Source organism: Phocoena sinus, chromosome 1, assembly GCF_008692025.1.
Source record: "Phocoena sinus isolate mPhoSin1 chromosome 1, mPhoSin1.pri, whole genome shotgun sequence".
NCBI classification, from domain to species: domain Eukaryota; kingdom Metazoa; phylum Chordata; class Mammalia; order Artiodactyla; family Phocoenidae; genus Phocoena; species Phocoena sinus.
The window spans coordinates 77,368,737-77,391,867 of record NC_045763.1 but is presented as its reverse complement, the minus strand read 5'-3'; the positions used below and the strand labels follow the sequence as shown (position 1 = coordinate 77,391,867).

General features: G+C 37.9%; 2 protein-coding genes across 4 annotated transcripts in view; one reads left to right on the top strand and one right to left on the bottom strand.

The window, feature by feature from the left end:
- The window catches only part of HS2ST1 (heparan sulfate 2-O-sulfotransferase 1), a 191,478-nt gene extending 174,778 nt beyond the window's left edge, over positions 1-16,700 (bottom strand). The window contains exon 1 of one of the 2 annotated variants that reach the window (XM_032605745.1): positions 16,164-16,700. In XM_032605745.1, the coding sequence (XP_032461636.1) occupies positions 16,164-16,287 (124 nt within the window). In that variant the 5' untranslated portion in view covers positions 16,288-16,700. The remainder of the gene's footprint in view (positions 1-16,163) is intronic. The other variant, XM_032605735.1, reaches the window with a different exon arrangement.
- Positions 16,701-17,181: 481 nt separating this feature from the next.
- Positions 17,182-23,131, top strand: part of SELENOF (selenoprotein F) — a 46,916-nt gene continuing 40,966 nt past the window's right edge. For both annotated transcript variants that reach the window (XM_032608682.1, XM_032608677.1), the window contains exon 1: positions 17,182-17,321. In XM_032608682.1, the coding sequence (XP_032464573.1) occupies positions 17,238-17,321 (84 nt within the window). In that variant the 5' untranslated portion in view covers positions 17,182-17,237. The remainder of the gene's footprint in view (positions 17,322-23,131) is intronic.

The following is a 23,131-nucleotide window of genomic DNA, read 5'->3' as shown; positions in this document are numbered from 1 at the left end:
AAGACGATATACAGGCTGCCAACAAACACATGAAAGAATGCTCAACATCATTAATCATTAGAGAAATGCAAATCAAAACTACAATCAGATATCATTTCACACCAGTCAGAATGGCATCATCAAAAAATCTAGAAAAAATAAATGCTGGAGAGGGTGTGGAGAAAAGGGAACACTCTTGCATTGCTGGTGGGAATGTGAATTGGTACAGCCACTATGGAGAACAGTATGGAGGTTCCTTAAAAAACTACAAATAGAACTACCATATGACCCAGCAATCCCACTACTGGGCATATACCCTAAGAAAACCATAATTCAAAAAGAGTCTTGTACCAAAACGTTCATTGCAGCTCTATTTACAATAGCCCGGAGATAGAAACAACCTAAGTGTCCATCATCATCGGATGAATGGATAAAGAAGATGTGGCACATATATACAATGGAATATTACTCAGCCATAAAAAGAAACGAAATTGAGCTATTTGTAATGAGGTGGATGGACCTAGAATCTGTCATATAGAGTGAAGTAAGTCAGAAAGAGAAAGACAAATACCGTATGCTAACACATATATATGGAATTTAAGAAAAAAAAAATGTCATGAAGAACCTAGGGGTAAGACAGGAATAAAGACACAGACCTACTAGAGAATGGACTTGAGGATATGGGGAGGGGGAAGGGTAAGCTGTGACAAAGCGAGAGAGTGTCATGGACATATATACACTACCAAACGTAAAATAGCTAGTGGGAAGCAGCTGCATAGCACAGGGAGATCAGCTCGGTGCTTTGTGACCACCTAGAGGGGTGGGATAGGGAGGGTGGGAGGGAGGGAGATGCAAGAGGGAAGAGATATGGGAACATATGTATATGTATAACTGATTCACTTTGTTGTAAGGCAGAGGCTAACAAACCATTGTGAAGCAACTGTACTCCAATAAAGATGTAAAAAAAAAAAAAAAAAAAAAAGACATATAACCAAAGGCAAAAAACCTAAAGGATAAATGATTTTGACTATATGAAAATCATAATCTATTGCATACATAAAAAATATCATGAACCAAATTAAAAAGCCAACTACTATCTAAGGAAAATTATGAAAATAGTCTTAATACATTTTTTTTTAAAAAAAGCATTCACAGTTTGGAAAAGGAGAAAATAAAGGATCGATTACTTTGAATATAAAATAAATGGGTATATTACTTTAACCATGTGAAATTTTATGTACTATACCATGGACAACCAGAGGAATGTTTAAGAAAATAAAAAAGGCAACAGCTCTCCTCAAAATTATCTTTAATTTAAGCTTTGGCAATTTCATATTAGCCTTTAATGTTAGTCTAACAGCACTTATTTTAAATCATATATGAATACTGTAGCTTAGAAATGTCAACTCAATCCATATTTTTCTTATATTAATCAGCCATAAACTACTTTATCAGATTTTCTTAAAAACCATCAAAGAAAAAGATTACTTACATATCATAAATTCTTTTTCAAATTACAAATTTGAAATTACAAACTACATGATCTTAAATTCTCTGTCAAAATGTAATTAATAACCAATATATAAAGGTCTACCTTGATGGATTTCACGTTGAAAACAACCTTAAATCACAATCAGTGCCTCCGGTATCCCAGTAAGAAATCATCACAAATTATTTATGCTACAATATCCCAGACTCAATTCTTATAATTAGTTTCCTGATCTTCCCAAACTATCCTTGTTATTACTAAATTAATAAGAATTTCCCACTTTTATTCTGTGACCAAAATGCAAGTATGGAATATGCTTTCCCTGGCTCCTTAAATAAAAAGGCAACAGACACGCTATTACTCCAAAATTTACCTCAGAGTCTGAAGTAAGGATTATATTTCATTGTTGTTGAAAAGAAAATCTATAGAAAACTTTCTGGTATTTTAATACCTCAATGTCCAAAAGAAAATGGGCTAAAAATCCTAAAATGGCAGTTAATATTTACACAAATACTTCTTTTCCTACTTCAATCTGCCTTCTTCTTTCTTTCTATATTACATGTATATCTGTAAATCTCCTCAACAATCTTTCAGGACAAGATAAAAAAAAAAAGACAGTAACTTCATACGAGGATAGGGGAAGGTTAGGTGAAATTCAAAAGGTTTACAGCATTCTTTAATTCCATCATCCTCAATTCTGGATTGGCAAACTCACTAAGAAATAAATTAAGAAAAGTCTTAAATGTGCAGCTAAAATGTAAGTAAATAGAGCTCCTAACAAATTCAGCACCTTGGTCAAAATGTTTTCACTGCTATTTAGGAAAATTAAAAGTTTTATGTTTCATAAACATAAAAGTTACTATAATATGCAAATCAAATCACTGCTTATTCATGAAACTGTGTATAGCAATTTTATGTTAAACCTTCAGCATGGCTGACCAGTACTTAAGAATAACGTTCTAATGCCAGAAAAAACAAATAGCAATAATATATGATGAAAGAGGTGATCACACGACAGTTTATTTCTCAAAGCCTCTATCACTCTGGCCTACCAAATTTTCTGATTGCAGAATGGCAAATAATTGTTGACCTGAGTTTAAAACAAAAAAAAAACCTTTGAAGCTCTGTATAAGCCAAGAATTCTGGTCTTTGGGATTCTCATGATCCCAGCAATTAATATAAAAGTACAACCTACTGTATTCTATATTTCAGTGAAAAAATAAGAAAAAGTTGAAATTCCTAAATTAAAACTAAGGATACAAAGCACATGTTTTCCCTCTATTTGAGAATATGACAATGAATCACTGTGGGAAAACTGACAATAAAGGAACTACCACGTAAAACTTTTTCCATAGTGGAGAAACAGGCTTTTTTCCTTCACTAATTTGACCATCATTAACGCTTTTCTTTTAAAAAGTACTTAGAATCTAAGGAGTTATTTTATACATATATGTGCATACACACACACACTGAAATTCCTTTCACAAACCAAATTTAATCTGCCTTTTTAAAAAAATGTATCCTCAAAGGGCCAAGCTGGCGAAGATTAGTAGGAAAGAGGAAAGAAAGTTTGGTCATGTTAAAAGGCCAGGGCAAAGGCCAGGGCTGGAACTTCCCTGGTGGCACGGTGATTAAGAATCTACCTGACAATGCAGGAGACACAAGTTCGATCCCTGGTTCGGGAAGATCCCACATGCCACGGAGCAAATAAGTCCATGTACCACAACTATGGAAGCCCACGCGCCTAGAGCCTGTGCTCTGCAACAAGAGAAGCCACCGCAATGAGAAGCCACGCACTGCAACTAAGAGTAGCCCCCACTCGCCACAGCTATAGAAAGTCCGCGTGCAGCAAAGAAGACCCAACGCAGCCAAAAATTTAAAAAGTAAAAAAAAATAAAAGGCGAGGGCTATTCTGTAATTTACATGAAAGTAAATAGATGTCTACCTTTAAGAGCAAATAATAATATGAATTCACAGTGATTATTACTCCTTCCTAAGAGAGGAAAGAAATGAATAGCTAATCTGAATGTCAAATCTATAACTCATGTAACATTGTCATTTGATTTATCTGAACACTTATCAGACAACTGTGATCCTATGAGGTAGGGCACTGCAGAAAGCCTACAGCAGGAAGAAATGTAAAGTCTAAACTACGTTAAACCAAAAGACAACAATATCAAAGAGAAAGCAGGTGTATTATTATCACTATTAACAGCAACTTAAAATTGTAGTTTTTATACTTTACAAACATTTTCACATTCTTTATACCATTTGAAGATTATGTGATCTTCCCAGTAACTCTCTGAGGACAGCAGAATAAGCATCCTTCATATTAAGTTACAAATTTATAAAATACCTAAAATATGCCCAGTACACAATTAGTATTCAACAACTGTTGGTTATTACTGACTGTTACAGTAGAAGGTTTAGAGGTTATCATGGCTTGCCATTGGTGGGAAAGGCAGAAAACCATTTAAGAAACATGGGTCCAAGGGCAAAGTAGGGAAAGATTCTAAAGTTAAAAAAAAGACCAAAAGGAAGTCAAAGTGGTCATGAGGAAGACTAGATTATAACTAGTCACAGGCTTAATTAGTCACAGAGTTCCAACCAAGCGCAAAAGCAAAAAAGGCACATAATGACATCTCATTGATCAGACATTCCTGGACAGGCTCATCCCAAGTCAAACAGAAACTATCATCACTAACTATACCCAGGTTCAGAAGCAAAAAGTCATACATACCCCTAATTTTCCTCATAGTTTGAGACACTTAAAATAGCATCACAAGTTTGCCTTTTTTCTTTGTTTTAACCTTCAAAACATGAAGGGAAGATATTTATAGTCTAGAGGACAAAAATGAATGGTTTTTATTCTATCCTCTTCAACAAAATGAAGAAGCTGTCTATTAAAACATACCGTAAGATCATGTCAAGTCAGTCTTCTAATCAGCTCTTCTATGCAGGAAACAACAGAGCTAAGTTAGTTTTCTGCCAGATGTATAACACACTGGGAACATGTAACACTTTATTAAAGAGCTGGGTGCATTTTGTTCAAAAGCAATAGGACTATGGTGAAATAAAAAACGCTGGCAACTGAAAGCAGCTTCCTAACATCCAAATACAAAATAATCATAGATTTCTCAGTCATATTTGATCAAGAATCTTAGTGTCAAATCTGATTGCTGAACTAGTTTCAGTGTGACATGGACAAAGCTGAAATAACTAACAAATGCAAGGCTGAAGGAGGATTTTATTGATTTTATTTAAATCCAACAACTCAATTTGCTCAAAGCTCCAATATTCCTCCAAATATTCAAAATATTCTTCTTATCACTAAATTCTTAAGATATTGTCCTTTTCCATCATACCTTAGAAATGTAAAGAACCATAAACAGCCCTAATTAATCACCAAGCTCTTTGAAAAAACAGCAATATGGAGAATTTACAACTCTCTTTATTGAAGACCAAATAAAAAGTCATTTTTTTGCAGTAGGATTTTAGTTATAATGTTTATGCTGTGCAGCTAGTTTTTTTTAACTTTATATATATTTTTAATTTACTATTAACTAAAATAAAAGTATACTATAACAAGGCATTATTTTGAAAGCACAACAGTAACAGAGAACTCAAAACAGAATTCATTGTTTAAAGACAGCTATGGAGAGCCGGATACCAACACCTACTGACTTATTTATCAGGAAGAAAATCAACTAGATTGATCAGGCCATTTCCCATACTGTTTTGCTTCAAAGCATAAAGGGAATATATATACCAGGAGCATGTTATCAATGAACCAATAATCTCTCTAAATTATATTCATTAATCAACTCAAGCATAATTTATGATTAGAAATAAATATGCCAAGAGCTAGTCTGTACCTGCATAACCCCTTAGCCTCATTCCATAACAATGCTGAGCAAAATTTTAAGGTATTTTCCAACTCAGACACCATCTAATGAATCTCTAAATTCATTTTTGTGTGCTTTACTGTACAAATCACTTATTTTTAGCTATGTCACAAACTTAGGAATAAAGAATAGAAACATGTAAGGTGATATGTGATAAGGTGACAATGGATGATTCCTAAATTCTACTGGAATTTAGCAAAATGGGCATTTCCTTCCCTCTAAACCCAGTTTTAAATTCTTATATAAGTACCAAATCAATTTGCAATTTTTCAAATCACTATCTCCCAAAAGGAAAATCCAACAATTTCAATTAAAAATAGTTGTCCCTGACACTTTATAGTACCCATAGGGATTCAGTACAACATAACTATCTTTAGCAAGAATTATATCATGCAAAGTTCAAGATCTGGTAACTATAATAAAATTGTTCACCTTAAGGTAAACTAGGTACGCTTTCTGTTGATGCAACATAATGATCACAACTACTACTGGTACCAAAATCCCTTATGATTTCCTTCTCTATTACTTTGCTTGCAATAGGGGTATTACAAAAGGAATACAGGAAAGAAAAGGACTATGCATCCACCCATCCCAGCAAGGATGTGATCAATTAGCTCAAGAACCATACTGACAGGAAAAGCAGAAACCTCTTCTAGAGCCAGAGACTTCATTGCCCAGTTTGAAAGAGCCTTCACTTGGCTCAGCTGCATCTAAAGGGATGAAATAAGAACTGGTTTCTTGAAGTTAGAGTAAAATTGGTAACAGGCAAAAGAATTAACTAAAGTCCTCTTGAAGCTTCAATGGGGAAGGAAGGAGATACGGCTATTGTGGGTAAGACTTGCCTCTAATTTTGAGTAAACAATTTACTAAGGGGCTGTGTGCAACACCATGCTAGAAGTTATATGGAAACAGAGAAGGATAAAACATTATTTTGCCCCTAAGTTTATAATATTAGTTTTAGTTGTCAATCGTAATTCAAATTATCCAACTTCACTACTTTCCCCTAAGTCAACCTAGGGAGACACAATCAAAGATAACTAGGCCACCTGGCTTCCATTTCCAGCCAAGATGGAGCAACAGGGGATTTATCCTCCCACCTGAAACAACTGAAAAAGAACAGATAAAATATGTAACAACAGTTTTCAGGCACTGAACTTTAGACAGGAAATCAGTACAGGATGGTGATCCTTAAGGGAGAGAAAAGAAATGAGGTGAGTCATATGACTGTTTTAAGACAGTTTCCAGGCTACAGCACAGAGAAGGGGAACTCAGAGCCCAACAGTCTCCCTAACTTAAGGAGCCAGAGTTGGGAGTTCAGGGAGGCCAAGGTAGCTGGAGTTTGCTGGGCAGAGTAATAAAGAAGACAAAGCTGCAAAAAGAGAATTTTCAACACAGTACCAATCAGTGCATATGTGTGAAGAAACTGACACTGCAAGAGACACAAGTTCGATCCCTGGTCCCGGAAGGGGCAGGTGGAAAACTTTCTGGGATTCACTCAACCACCATTTCCACGAGCCAGGGTGGGGAAACCTTGTAATACACAGGGCCCTGGGTAGAGTACTCTGAAACAAACTGCAAGGGTACTGCCTCAGCAGTGGGGCAAAATTAATCATAGACTAAAGGCTATCCTGATCCCATCTAACAAACTCAAAAGCAAACCTAGAAGGATCCAACTGCTTCAAGGTAAGTTGAATGTGTCCCAAAACAAAGCCTAAGAATATGTTTAGGAATCTGAAAATATTCAGCACCTAAAAGGGTACAATTCATAATGTCTGGCATCAAATTAAAACTTACCAGGCATGTAAAAAAAGCAGGAAAATGTGTTCCATAATAAAGAAAAAAAATAAATCAATAGAAAGCAATCCCAAAACGACACAGCAGAATTAGTAGACAAGAACATCAAAAGAGTCATTATAATAATATTCCATTTGTTCAACAAAATAAAGTAAAAGCATGTTAAGGAGAGAAACAGAAGTCTTTTTTTGTTTCTGTTTTTTAAGGTCCAAAATGAACTTCTAGAAATGGAAAAGAAATGCCTAAGATGAAAAATACACTGAATGGAATTAAAAGCAGATTACATACCACAGAAGAAAGCATTGGTGAATTGAAGGCATAGCAGTAAAAAACTATTTAAAACAATACAAAAAGAAAAAAGACTGGGAAAAATCAGTAAAACATCACTGAACTGTTATGACAGCTAATGTAGCCTATATACGTGTGATCTGAGCTCCTGAAGAAGAGAAAAGGTACATAAAAGCTATATGAAGTAATAATGTTCAAAGCTTTCCAAATTTAATGAAAACTATAAACCCACAAATCCAAGAAGCTCAACAAACCTCAGGCACAAAAAAGTGAAGAAACTACAGCAAGGCTCATTATAATTACTTAAAACCTAGTGAAAATCTTAAAGGCAGTCAAAGGGAAAAAAGGCATTATGTACAGCTTAACAAAGGTAAGAACAATGGCAGTCTTCTCATCTCATAGTGCAGGCCAAAAGACAAGGGAGCAACATCTTTGAAGGACTGAAAGAAAAAATGTCAACCTAGAATTCTATACCCAACAAAAATTTCTTACAAACAGTAAGACAAAGACTTTCTTAGACATACAAAAGTGAAAATAATTCATCACCAAGTAGATTTTCAGTACAAGTAATTTTAAAAGATATCCTTGAGGATGACGGAAAAGAGTACCAGATGGAAATCTGCATCTCCACAAAGAAATGAAAAGCATTGGGAATGATACATATATGAGTAAATATAAAATACTATAAAATTTGTTTAATCTTTTTAAAAGATAACTGATCGCTTGAAACAAAAATAATAACAATGTATCGCAGGACTTATATGTACAAGTAAAATATATAACAATAGTGAAAAACTGGAAGAGAGAAAATGGAAGTACAATGACTAAGGTTCTTATACTATACCTTAAGTAGTATAATGTATACCATAAACTCTTAAGCAACCATTAAAAAAACACAACAAACAGCACTGCTAATAGGTCATCAAATGAGATGAAATAGAATCAAAATCCTCAGTTAATTCTATAGAAGGCAGACAAACAGAAAAAGGGCAACAGATGGAACAAAAAGAAAACAAACAGTAAGTCAGACTCAAACCACATCAATAATTATATTAAAAGTAAATGCTCTAAACACCCTCATTTATAAAAGAGAATGTGAAATTGGATACAAGCCCCAACTACTTGCTGCCTACAAGAAATCCACTTTAAATAGATTAATACTAAAAGAATGGGAAAGATACACCACGCTAACACTAATCAAAACTGAAGTGACTATATTAATAACAGACCAGGTAGGTTTCAAGCAAAGAATATTACCAAGGACAAACACCTTCATCTCATAACGAAAAAGGGGTTAATTAATCAAGAAGACATGACAGCCCTAGACATTCATACAGCTAATCACAGTACTTCAAAAAAACATGAAGCAAAAAGTAACAGAACTCTAAGGAGAAATAGACAAACCCACAATCATAACCAGAGACTTCAAAACCCCTCTCTCTATAACTGATGGAACAAGTAGGTAGAAAGAAAATCAAGGATACAGAAGACTGGAACAACTCGACCTGACAGTTACAGCATACTCTACCCTGTAACAACAGAATATACATTTTTCATGTTCACACAGAACATTAATCAAGACAGTTTATATTCTGAGTCACAAAACAAGTCTAAATAAATTTTAAGATTTATTCAAAAGGATTCAAAAAATTCAAATGTATGCCCCCACCTTCCATAGGACACAGCTGCAACTAAGTCATTGTCAGCTAAAAAACCCATTTCCGGGCTTCCCTCCACAGTGGTTGAGAGCCCGCCTGCCGATGCAGGGGACACGGGTTCGTGCCCCGGTCCGGGAAGATACTACATGCCGCGGAACAGCTGGGCCCGTGAGCCACGGCCACTGAGCCTGCGCGTCCGGAGCCTGTGCTCCGCAATGGGAGAAGCCACAACAGTGAGAGGCCCGTGTACCGCAAAAAAAAAAAATTAAAAAATAAAAAACCCATTTCCCAGCCTCCCCCCTTGCATATATTGATAGATGGTAACTAGTCCTCATCAAGAGACTGAGGGTAAAAGAAGTCAAAGAAGTTGAGAAAGGGGTACACACCTCCTCACCCTTCTCTTGCTTCTTCCTCAGGCTGCCAGCAGAGAGCTCCAAAGCCAGAGGGGATGGCATAACTACATGACAGAAAGTACCCAAGACCCTGAATAACTCGTGAAGAGGAAAACCATCCACCAAAATGATCACCTAAAACATCATGGGGAAAAAAAGGGTCATTTATTGTGTTAGCCAATAAAATTGTGCACTTTGTTTTAAAAGCAGCTAGCATTACTCTAATTCTTAAGGAAGCTTCTAAGGAGTTTTATGCAGAGGAGTGACATGATTTTTTTACATTTTAAAAGGACCACCCGAACTGTCATATTAAGAATAGTCTGTAGGGAGGCAAGTGTGGAATCAAACAGACTAGACATGGCAGTAATCCAGGGAAGAGATGATGGTATCTTGAATTAGGGTGATAAGAGTAGAAGTGTTGAGTAGTAGTCATATTCTAGGAATATTCTGAAGATAAAGCTAACAAGATATTTCTGACAGACTAGATGCAGAGCATGAGAAAAAGGAAAGTAAAACCCTAGCAAATGGAAGGATAGAGCTGTTATCAACTGAGATAAAGAAGGTCAGAGATAAAATGAGTTTGAGGGGTGAAGGTGTTGAGGCAGTGTACAGAGATATCAGAAGGTTTGTTTTGGCCATACTGAGTTTGAGAAGTCTATTAATTACTCAAAGAAAATTTCAAGTAGGCAGCTCAGTTACATGAATCTACATGAATCTAATGTTTAGGAAATAGGTCTCAATTAGAAATACATATTTAGAAGTTGTCAGCACATAAGTCACCAACTAAGGAAGAGTAAATAGAGAAGAGTTCCAAGGACCGGGCCCTGGGGTATTCTTATGTTAAGGGGTTGAAGAGGAAAAAAAAGAATCTTACACAGGAGATAGATAAATGACCAGTGATGGGGGAAGAAAACCAAGAGTATGATATATTGGAAACCAAGTAAAGAAGGTCTACCAAAAAGGAGGAAGTGATCAACTGTGTCAAGTTCTGCTGATTGGTTAAGTAAGACGAAGACCAAAAATTGACCGTAGGATTTAGGGAAGTTACTGGTGATTGTGGTAATCAACAACAGTGAGAATAGACAATTTTTTAAAGTTTTACTGCTAAAGGAAGCTGAAATATGAGACAGAGGTTGGCTGAGAAAGAGGAGTCAAGAGAAAAATACCATTTTGTTTCTGGTTGGGAGAAATAATAGCATGTTCACATGCTAATGAGAAGAATCCAGCAGAAAGGGAGGAAATGATAACTATAGGAGAATGAGGGAAAACTTCTGGAACCACGTCTCTAAGTAGGTGAGGAACAGAATCAGGTGCACAAGTGGTCCAACAGGCAGTTAATCTATAATTAACAGGCAGAAAGGCAAAATACAGAAACGCAGTTACTAGTAGGTGGGCAGATAATTATAAATAATTAGGCTATAGTGAACCATTGCTTGTAAAGTCCATCTATAAGTACACCCTTCAAAAGTGGTCATTTTGGAGAGCAGTGTTTGAATATTCATTACTATTTCAATTTCACTAAGTGCCAAAATCTCTTAGAACGCTTAACAGAGTGGTAGAGAGATATCCTAGGATTACTTTAATTGAGATCAACTGTAGCAGTTGACTACTCCATGGCACTAGATAACCTATCTAGGACTCATAAGTGAGACACCAATTAGCAATTCTAGAATAACTGCATTCCAATTAAACCATAAGTCCTCTAAACAGTAACTACTGTAAGGTTTGCAAACAATTTCATAAGTAGAGAAATCTATCATTCTTGGGAACATTTTACAGGTATGTATGGTTTCAGGCACTTGTAAAAACTACCAAATTCCAAACAGCAGTCTCAACCTTGGCCCTGGAGTTAGTTCATTAGTTTAGGAGGGTTTTAAGAACATAGGGATTAACATAATTTTAACCAGTGAAGATGCCTACATATCCATTCTGAGTTACTGTCCTCATTTAAAACATTATGTCCTAATGCATTCATAAATTTATTTAGTTGTGTTATAAGCATATGAACAACAAATATTATTTTAAATGCTTAGGCCGTATAGAAAACAAAGTTATCAGGCACATAATTCTTACATTTACATAACAAAGGTTTCATTGACTGTTCCACCAGTCAGCATTAGCAACAGTGTGTTCTCAAGATTCAGAAAGAACTACTTTGTAAAAGCAACAAATTCTGACGTGCAGAGTTCTAAGTAACAGCTAAGCAACTAAGTAGTAACCTAAGTGACAGTGTTCATTTTGACTCCACATTATAGACTGTACCTCATTAGAAAACTTAAGTTTGTATACATTTTAACAAAGTTTTTTCAGTATAACACCCCAGAGAAATTGTTCATAATTAATGTGCTTGTATCCTAAATTTAACTCACAAGTTGCATGTTGTAGTATGTTAATATTAAAAACAAAAAATGCACTTACTCCATTAAATATAAACCATCTACTACAAATCAGTGATTCTTACCATTAAGGAGACTGCATACTCCTTTGCAAATCTGATGAAAGCTATGTATATAATTTCAGGGAATTCATGGATGCCTTGAAGCCTATATATGGGTCCCTAAGTTCTAAAGAATCTCTGATTAGTGGAAAAAAATGGAGTCCAAAATTAATCCAAGAACATATGAAAACGTAATATACGACTAAAAGAAGAACTGTAACATACAGAGGGGAAAAAAGATAAATTATTAATATAATATTTGCCATAAGTGGCCATTCACTGAGAGAAATTACAATAAACATATGACTGCTTTAAAGAGCTAAATGTAAAAAATAAAAGTTATAAAATACTAACAAAATATAGAGAATGAACATAATTTTGGTTGGGGGAAGTCTTCTCAAGTAATGTAAGGCACCTACTTGCCTAAATTCATAGATTTGACTGCATAAATGTTTTAACTTCTGTATCAGCAAAATATACCATAAAATCAAGGGACAAATGACAGACCTGGAGAAAAACAGATACAAGACATAAAACAGATAAAAGATTAATACTTCTAATATATTTTTAAAACCCTAAAAATCGGTAAGATAAACTACTACCCAACAGACAAATGAAAATGAACAAGTAAATGTTCAACCTAATTAGAAGTTGAGGAAATGTAAAGCAATGCAACAACATACCATTTCACAGCTTCAGAGTGGCAAAAATTTAAAGCTGACAGCATCCCATCCAGGGCTTGTATGTGTTGACAGTGCAGATTATTGTAACCCTTGGGAAATAAATTTTTTGGAAAGTAACAGATTTTAAGATCTGTTAAACTATAAAATACATACATCTTTTGTCCCAGTAATCCCTTAACAGGAGAATTTATCCTACTGAAAACAGTACCAACAAATAAGGAGTTAAATAAACTTATATAAGGATGTTTCTTATAACATTGTTTATAATACCAAGAAAGAAAATGGTAAAAAAAAATTTTTTTAAGTGGCGGGGGGAGAGATAAACTGAATGTTCATTATTGGCATAATGGCTGGAGAATTTATGATTCATGTATACTATGGAATATTATACAGCTATTAGAATGAGTAAGTCAAATTTATATTTATTGACCTGGAAAGATATTCTAGGATATTAAATGAAAAAAGCAAGATGCAAAGTAACGTGTATACTGCCATCCAATATTCGTTGAAAAAAAAAAGATAAAAGAAAACTCTATTATGTGACATTGGTTTTTAGGAATTCCTGTTTATATACTTAACGGCCCAAGTGGTCAATGAATACACCTAAGTTTTGAATACAACTATCGCTCTATTAGAGATCTCACTTTCAAAATATTCTGAAACCAAGGTGCATACAAAGCATTATCAGAAAATGCAATCTTTTGGAATCTTCTATAACAGAAAAGATAAACAATGAAAACTTTTAAGAGCAAAATGTTTAACTTTTTCTTTCTCTTTAAGCCATAAATGCAAAGTTTAATAAATTTGACTACACTGTAAGTCAAAATTCTGTGACAGATGACACCACAAAAGTTTCTGAAAAGTGATGTGTGTTTAAGTTTTTCTGATGCCAAAACAAAAATGCTTTTAATGTTGTGATTTTACCACTTACAGAAAACCACCACAGAGTTTTTTTGTCCCCTGTAGCAGAAATAAGCTATTTTAGTCCTTTCATTGGGTAATATAATTATGTTCGTTACACGGGTATAAACAAGCAACATACATTACACTAAACTAATTCCTTTGTGTCAGAAATTGAATTTTCTAAGAATGACATTCATTCTTAGCAATAAATGCCATTAAACATTGGTATTACAGTTTAAAAATTCTATTCAAACTGCTACATCTTAGTGTAATGTCAATATAAAGTCCCAAGCAGCCTGGTATATTAAAGGGGAACTTGATGTGGAATCAGACATACCTGGGTTCCAGTCCCGGCTCTGCCACTTACTAGCTATGTGGTCAAATTATATAACCTCTGAACCTGTTCCCGCATCTGTAAAAATGGCTTTCTATGGTGTTCTTGGAAGATTAAATAAGAATATCAAATATGAAAGTGTCTAGTACAGAGTCTGATTGTCAAAATATGCCTCCTTCTGTGTTCCTTTCCTAAAAAAGATTACTAACTGACAACATCTGTTTTAGTACTGCCTGTTTCATAAGACTTTTTTTTAATCAAAAGACTGCTGATACGAAGTTATATATTTTATTTGCCATAATTTTGAATCTCCATTATTAGCTCCTCCTAGTGTTTTGTATCTGAGGCTCCTTTTCAAGAATTATTTAGTTTAATCCATATTTACTATTTCTAATGGAATATAAAGGTTCCTTTCCTGTAAAAAATCATGAAAAAACACTACTACCTGTGGCTTTCTACATCCTCAGATAACTCTTTTTAAAATCATTAAGGTTGTGCCTACAGAAAACACTTTCAAGCATTATGGAAAAAAAATGTTAGGCAACAAAGGAAAATTAAAATTTGAATTATCCCAACCTATTGTAATGTGTCTAAGAAATTCAAAGAGCAACACAACGAAGAATTAATACAAATTTTAATTTAATGTAACTTTCAACTTTCTTTAAGAGGAGTCATTTTTTTCTCTGTAAAGCTGGATCATTAATCAGGCTACAATATGACGCTCAAAGCTGCTAAACAGATACAAACAAAAAGAGTACATTGGCCAACCTTCAATATTTAAAGTGAATTTTTTCCATCATACAAGACTCATATTAATAAAATCATAGTAAATAAATTTGATATCTGTTCGAAACTGTACAGGGCAAGTTCTACCCTAGAGTTGAGGAGTGGAATTATTCCTAGCTCCTCTTCAAATTTATTTGCACTTCAGCTAGATTTATTTGATTCTCTTTGATACACTGCTCTTTAAAATGTCTCCAAGGCTTTTCGCAAAGTCTATCAAAACTGCAAATAGTCAGCTACTATTTGTAATATTTCAATTATTTTCTGATACATTTTTCCTAAATATTAATCATCACCCACAGCAGCATCTGTTACTTCTTAGTCTAAATTATAGTGCTGCTGGTATTTCATTATTTGCATTTTGAAAAGTATTTTAAATGATTTTGAGGTGAAAGTGTACGCATAAAAATACTTCACATTACTTTTCCACATTCAAATTACTGCCTCCAGAGCTGATTTTTCAGTGCCATGTACGTTTTTAAATCAAAATGTACTGCTGACATTCTTTTAATATTCCCTCTCCACCCCGAGCTCTTCCCAAACGCCGAAGTTCCCTACTAATCTGAAAGTACCTATTATCTGTGCATTCTTCGGGTCTTTCACAACATCACACTCCAACTTTTTGTACTTCAGACCTCTTCCGTAATTAACTCTTTAAGGTACTTAACCTATGGTAAACTTTTTGCACTCTTCCTTTCATAAACTTAAATCTCACTAAAGCAATTCCCCTTCAACCTTTCCTCCTAAATTCACTACACCAACATCGCCGCGAAGTAACGTACACACACATCCCTATTCTTAAGCTCAAAATATGGCAGTTTAGCGCCGCTAAAAAAGAATTTAAATGCTTGGATGCCTCGTTTCAGTACCTCACGGAAGCTTTATAGTTGCTTTCCTGTCCTACCTGGGGACAGCCTATTTCTCTCGTCAGTTGTGCGGTCCCTTGCTGCCCCCAGCACAAGAGTGCAACTCACTACAGTGTATTTCTTTTACTCACCGTCATTCCAGCATCTCCCTCCATTTCTGCGCATCTATCCCTTCGCGAACCTCCCCATCCCCAAAAGATTCCGTAACCAGGTGCCCACATCTCAAATTAGAATACCCCTCGCCTGACACTGCTGAGGCTTTCTGTACGACTTCTAAGAGAACACGTAAGCCTGAGCGTTTCTGTCTCCTCCAACAGTCAGTACCCGCTCCCCAATGAGTTCGCTCTTATCTTGCTCTTGATCCCCATGGAATGCCTACTTCAGGGTAACCCTTTGGCTCCGGGAAGCCCAACCTTGCAACCTCTGCCCCGTGACCTCGCGAGCCCAGCATACCACCCAAGTTTAATTCACACCATTCTTGGAGCTTGTGTTCTCGATGCCCCTAGTCCCATCTCTCTTTGCAACCTCTTTCAGCCTCCTGCCGAGGAGCCAGATCTCAGGTTAGACAAACGCCCACTTCCTCGGGTAGCACTGCCTCCCTGGCCCGGCCGCTTCCACATACCACTCAGCCCAGGGTGGCACGGCTCCTCACCTAGCTTCGACCGGGACTCCTCCAGTTTCTGTATCTGGTTCTCCAAGAAGAGCATTGCCACTGCGAAGGCCACCACCGCCAGCAGCTGCAACTTGGGCGGCATCATAATCCTGAGGAGCCCCATGAAACCCGCTGCTCGGGATCAAGACATACCGCGGGGGGCGGGGATCGGGGCCCCGGAGGCAAAGGAGACGGCCGGGAGGAGCCCACCGAGCCGGGAGAAAGGCAAGGAGAGCGCGACAGCGAGAGAAGCACCGCAGCGACCCCCCTTCTCGCCTCCCCAGTCCCCCGCCCCCAGGCGCCAACACCAACGCCGCCGGTGTCCGCTTCTCCTCGGCCGACTCCACTACCGCCCCTCCAAAAGCCCGCGCAGCAAACACAGCGCGAAGCGGCTGCCGGGCTCTCGCTTCCCTCTGCCGCCTCAGTCCCCGAGCCCCGCGCCCCCCTGCCTGCCTGCCTCCCTCTTTTCCTTCCTTCCCTCCCTCCTTTGCTCACGGCCGCGCGCTTCTACGTTGCGGCTGCGGCTGCGCCGCCCTCGACCCCGCCCCCTTCCCATCCCCCTCGGCCACCACGCGCACGCATCCACGTACGCTGCTCAGCAACCAGAGGCTCCGCCCACTGCTCCCGTTCGCTTGTGCTTATTGGACCGAAGAACCCCAGGGCTTAGCTCTTGGCCCGTGTCATGGTTGGTTTCCTTTGCCTAAGGTGTCAACCAAAGCGGCATTCGATTGGGTAAACTTGGAGAAGGAGGCAGGCCGAAACTGGCGAAGGCGGGGCTTCTTGGCTGCTTGAGGAAATGTCGTGAATGAAAGGAAAGAGCCCGGGGAAGCACAGATTTGGGGAGTCTAGGAAAATGCCTGATATGGTTTATCGAAAGGACCCAGCGACTTCATATTTATATCAAATGTAAAGGTATTTATTCACCTTTAAGCTTTTATATGCCCTTAGTTAACACCCGTCCCTGCAGAATAAGAGACTTGATGTTAACCGCCTTTAGCAGCCTGTTTTGGATTAGGCTCTGGAGTAGACGCCCCGAGCAGAGGGGTCCTCTGGGCAGCCGGAGACCTACGGAAGATGGCACCTATGGCGGCCGGGCTGGATGGGTGGCTTTTGCCGGCTTTTGGGCTGCGGCTGCTGCTGGTGACTGTGCTTCAAACGGTGAGTGGAGGTCACCTCCGCTGCAGCCCCAGGGCGAGTGGGAGGTATTGCGCCGAGGAAGACAGAACATTCGGTCCCGTTTGGGAGCCACAGTTGAAAAGGGTGGGAGGATAGGGCTTCCTCAGCGACTGCTGCGGCCAGAGTGCGACGTGGCTTAATACCTCGTTTGATACTTATCTTTCCCTGTTCCGGGTTTCTAGCGGTTTTTTCTCCTGACTTTAGACTATCTTGAGTACAATTTGTAAGACACACCGTGAACGGAAAAAAAGGCACTAAGTTTTGCACAGGAATGAAGATTGTTTTTAAATTGGCAGAAATGCAAGGAACAATCGTTCCTGTGGCAAGGCTCCCAAATCTTAAAGCCCTGAGGTCTTTGGTCCAGGGTACACTTCCTTTTTACTTCTTTCTGTCAGTTGTTTGTGGTCTCTGTACGTCACTTTTAGACAGCCTTTAACCTCAGTTCTGTGGAATTCATATGCTGCTGGGTACACTTCAGTGCCATTTGTGATTTTAAACAACATTGTTGCAATAAGAGAAGCTATTCCATACTAAAGCATAATTTATTTTTGACATTGATTTTCTAAAATGATAGCTTTCATCTCGTTTAAAATCGGACGGTGTTTAACCAAGTTTTTTTTATTTCGTTTTTATCCATTAACAGAACAGATGCGTTCTTTATTTTTCAATGGGGAAAGGCTAAATTCTACTTATTTTCCTATTCACTCACAAACAACTTACCGTTTGTTAATTTCTCCTTAGAAGTTTTTAGTCCATGTTTATGTGAATAATAAAACTGTTTAATATACACTATGGTTGGAGTTTTTACAAGTGTCTTTTATCAGCCTAATTTTTCAGGAGTTCTCTGTATTGAGCCTGCTGAGAAGTATTCTACTAGAGACCTGGTTTAATTAATTTATCCAAGGTTTGGAGGAGTGAGGGTCTATACCGAAGGCCCCTACAAACACCTGGGCTTTTCTTTCATCAAGGAGTTTAAAGATCCTACCTGTTTCCTTTTGTAACCTTGCCTAAAAGATGGATTCTTTACTTCTCTAATTAGCTTTACAGTACTCCATTATTCAGTCATTTGGTGCCTTAGAAATTACTGGAAGACCCCTTTCTAAACTTCGTACTCAAGAATTTATTGTCAGTCTTAGGTAATTTGAGTTCACCACCTTGAAAAGATAAAAAAGAATAACATTTCAAGTTGCCTTTTCCTGATTTCACTCTCTTTAACTGTTTCATTATCTGTGGCTGTGTAACCACCCCCAAAGCTTAAAATAACGATTTCTTGTAATTCTGTGTGTCTGCTGAGCAGTTCCTCTGTTGATTTCCTCTCGCCTCATTTACGCAGCTGTGCTGAGCCAGTAGGTCAGCTGAACTCAAGGGTACAGGATGGCTTCATTCTTAGTGGTGCTGTCTGTCAGCTAGGTTCCCATCCCTGTGACATCTCATTCTCCAGTAGGCCAGACCAACTTCTTTTCGTGGCAGTCTCAGGGCAGCACTCCTACAGAGCAAAAGCTGCAATGCCTCCTAAAGCCTAGCCTCAGAAATCACATACGTCACTTTCACATCGCAGTGTTTGTCAAAGCAAGTCACAAGACCAGCCTGGATTTCAGGGGTGGGGATATGGACTCCATCTCTGCTTGAGAAGAGTGACATAGTCACATTGCAAAGAAGTGTACATATCAAGGTAGGAGGAATTTATTATGCCCATTAAACAGTCTACCAAAGTGACCATCCACAGAATTCAAGCCAGAAACTTGGGTCTCATCTTCGACTCCTGCCTTTTCTTACATACCTCACATCCAGGTAATTACCAAGTCTTGTTGATTTTACTTCCTAAATATCTCTCAGATTCATCTACTTATTATTATTCCCTTATTTAGGCCACCAACCTCTCTCTCCTTAGAAATAACAGCCTCCTAGTTCGCCCTTTAATTATCAGAATCTAAGCTGTTGTTTTTGCCAGCTTCCCAATTGCCCAAGCCGGAAATTATTCATTTTAAATTCTTCTCTTTCACTCTCTGACCCCAGTTAGTCATTAAACCCTTAAAAATCTCCAAGCCAGTTCATTTAATTTTACCTCCACAGGTAGTACCTAAATTCAGGCCCCATCTTTGCCTGGGATTGCCATAACAGCTTCTGTAACTGGTCTCCTGATCTCATTTTCCCCCGTTTCCTAATTCAGTCTCTGCAGTGCATCCAAGTCATCTTTCTCAAACTTAGGTCGGTCATTGTTAAAACTCCTCAATGGCTCTCAGTTGCTTTTAAGTTGATGTCTATCTTCAGTGTGCCTTAACAGGACCTCTTTGACCTAATACTTGTTTGTCTCTCCAGGCTTAATTCCCAGCATTTACCTCTACTGGGAAAGCAAAATGGTAGAGGTGGAAAATTGGGGTCATTTTAGTACCTCTCACATACCATGTTCTCTCTCACCAGACCTAAAGTAAGGTGTTTAGATAAAATGCAAGGCTTAACTTACATCCCATTTCCAGATTTGCAGTCTTATATACCCTCTCCCTTACATGTTCTGTCGTCATACATAATGCTGTATTACAGATTCACAACTGCACCAAAGCTCTGTGTGTGGTTTGTATCCCTCCATTCCCATGCCGAGTGTAGCCAAAGAGAATACAGGGGCCACTTTTCTTTTATATATTGTTTTATTTTGCCTCACGTGTACATTTAAATCCCTCAGAGGTCTGAAAGGCCGCCTAGTTCATTAATGTTTCTTCCTTGCTATCAAAGTCATTAAGATATTTGTAGTAGGTTATGTAGAACAGTGATGAACCCCACCCACTCCAACAAATACATAATGACTCTGAAAATATTTAGAAAGGGTGGTCTGAGCAATTCACCTTTTTGTTGAACTGTTTTAACTTCTCTAAAGCTTACTCCTATCTCTTTCTTCTGTAATGACTAGTGTTTTTAAGAAAAGAAGGCAATAAAATCTTGAAAGTGAAAAGAGAAGTACAGAGGACTGTTGGAAGAACTCTTAAGAAATTAGAAAAACTGCATTTCACAGTTAGCCTGAGGGGGAAGAAAGGCCAGGTGGAATAAGTAGCTGGCAGTAATAAAAATAAGTCAAAGCTTTGGAACCTGACAAATGAATAAAAAGGGAATGAAGGAGGACTTTCTTGGTGCCCTGAGGTTGAGCTACTGGTATCGGCAGAAGACTTAGCTCCTACTTTGTTAATTCACACCTCTGAGTCCTCAGACTAGACAGGTTGAGCTTTTATTACTGTCTGTGCCTCTGAATACCTCTAATTAAAAGTTAGTAGCAACACATAGTTATCAATATTCCAATGAGGTGACAACGGGGAGGATATAAAATGATTTAATTAAAAATACATTCTGAGTATGCTTAAGCATTAGAAAAAAATATTTTTGTATGGCCTAAGGGAGCTGTTTTCTAGAGTGTCCCAGAACTAAGTGATACTCAATTCTTCATTTAGCTCATACATATTACTTCTTTCAGAAAGACACTGTAGGGATTTCCCTGGTGGCCCAGTGGTTAAGAATCCACCTGCCAGTGCAGGGGACACAGGTTCAATCCCTGGTCCGGGAAGATCCCACATGCCACGGAGCAACTAAGCCCGTGCGCCACAACTTCTGAGCCTGCACTCTAGAGCCCGCGAGCCACAACTACTGAAGCCCATGCGCCTAGAGCCCATGCTCCACCACAAGAGAGTCCACCACAATGAGAATCCTATGCACTGTGATGAAGAGTAGCCCCCACTCACCACAACTAGAGAAAGCCCGCGTGTAGCAACAAAGACCCAGTGCAACCAAAAATAAACAAATTAATTAATTTAAAAAGAAAGGCACTGTACTGGAAGCAGTATCAAATGATTTTATGTGTTATTGATTCTGAGACACCACACCCCATCCCCTACGCCTACCCCCTTTTCTTCACAAGTTAACATCTGGATTGGTCTTATTTCAATGGGTGGCACAAGTGTCAGCATTTTTGTTATTTTTAGTGGTACATACAATAATAGTGTATCATGGATTCTGTGAAAGGTGGTAGTTAATAACAGTGGTTAAGGGTTTTGAGGGCAGGCCAGGATTAGAATCTTGATGCTGCCATCTAATGTTCGTTGTATTGTCTTAAGATAGATTACCTCAACTGTCCTAAGCCTCTGTTTCCTTCTCTATAAAATGAGGATAATACCCCTTTCATAGGGGGATAAGATTAAATAGAATAATGATGTAAAGTGTTTAGCAAAGTATCTGTTGCTTTGTAAGGGCTTGCCATAAAGGCTATGTTTCTGGTATTGTTTTCATGGGGTTCATCTGTAAACCCATGTATTTTGCCTCAGATTTGAAATCCGTTCAGAATTATTACATGAGAAACCTATGAGTTTTCTGAGTAAAGACTGGTTAAGAGACAGATAATCATGTGAATATATAAGGGTAATAAAATGTATAGCTATACCAGGCTTTTGCCTGAAAAGGTGATGTTACATTATAGTTATTACAGCTTCCCAGCCAACAACCCTTATGTTTATAAAGAACTCAGTAATATCAGAAAAATAAATCAGTGACTAATGCAAAGGACTCTTTTAGCCTGTCAATCCTACTTTGAATTGGAGAAGTCATAAACTGTTAAGTGGTTATCCCAATCAGGGTTATCTCACCCAGCCCTTAAAATCTATGTCTTTCTTAGAAGGGTGGCTAATTATTTTAAAATTTAGGAGAATTTCCTGGCGGTCTAGTGGTTACGACTCCAAGCTTTCACTGCTGAGGGCGCAGGTGCAGTCACTGGTCAGGGAACTAAGATCCCACAAGCCACATGGTGTGGCCAAAAATAATAATAAAACAACAATAAAATTTAATATTTGGCCTTACTGTGTGCATTTAAATGCTGTTCATTACTTTCTGATAGTAAAAAGGTGGGTGGGCATAATTTATAATTTTGAACTCTTCTATATTATTTAGAATTTGGTACTTACCTATGAAGTGCTTAAAAATATGTTCTGATGTTCTTAGATTCAACGCCTTAAGTCTGCAAAACCAATGATATAAGAGAAAAATGTAGTTCACTCATGGAACTCAAGATACATTCTAGGGCTTCCCTGGTGGCACAGTGGATAAGAATCCGCCTGCCAATGCAGGGGACACGGGTTCGATCCCTGGTCTGGGAAGATCCCACATGCCGCGGAGCAACTAAGCCCGTGCTCCACAACTACTGAGCCTGTGCTCTAGAGCCCGTGAGCCACAACTACTGAAGCCTGCATGCCTAGAGCCTGTGCTCCGCAACAAGAGAAGCCAGCCACTACAATGAGAAGCCTGTGCACCGCAACAAAGAGTAGCCCCCGCTCACTGCAGCTAGAGAAAGCTGGCGCACAGCAACGAAGACCCAACACAGCCAAAAATTAAAAAAACATAAATAATAAATTTATTTTAAAAAATTTAAAAGATAAATATCTCCCCTACGCTTATCTCTATCCCATGTCTAATATAATGACTTAAAAATAAGTAGTGTTTTGTAGTTTTTAAGTGTGCTTTCACAGTGGAAGGTGGGAATAATTCTAAAATTTATTAAGTACTCACTGTGTACTGGGCAGGATACAAGATGCTTTCTGTACTTTTTCTCCTTTAATCCTGAAAACTTTGTGAAGTGGTCATTATTCCTATTCAGAAATTAAGAAGTAAGGTTGCTCTGTGCTGATATTTGAATCAAGATGTCATCAGACTCAAATACATGTTCTGCATGTTCATGCTACCTGTCAGTAGGTGCTCAGTAAATGCCAGAATAAAACCGAGTATTATGATCCCATGATTATTGATTTGAGATTCTTGTTTTG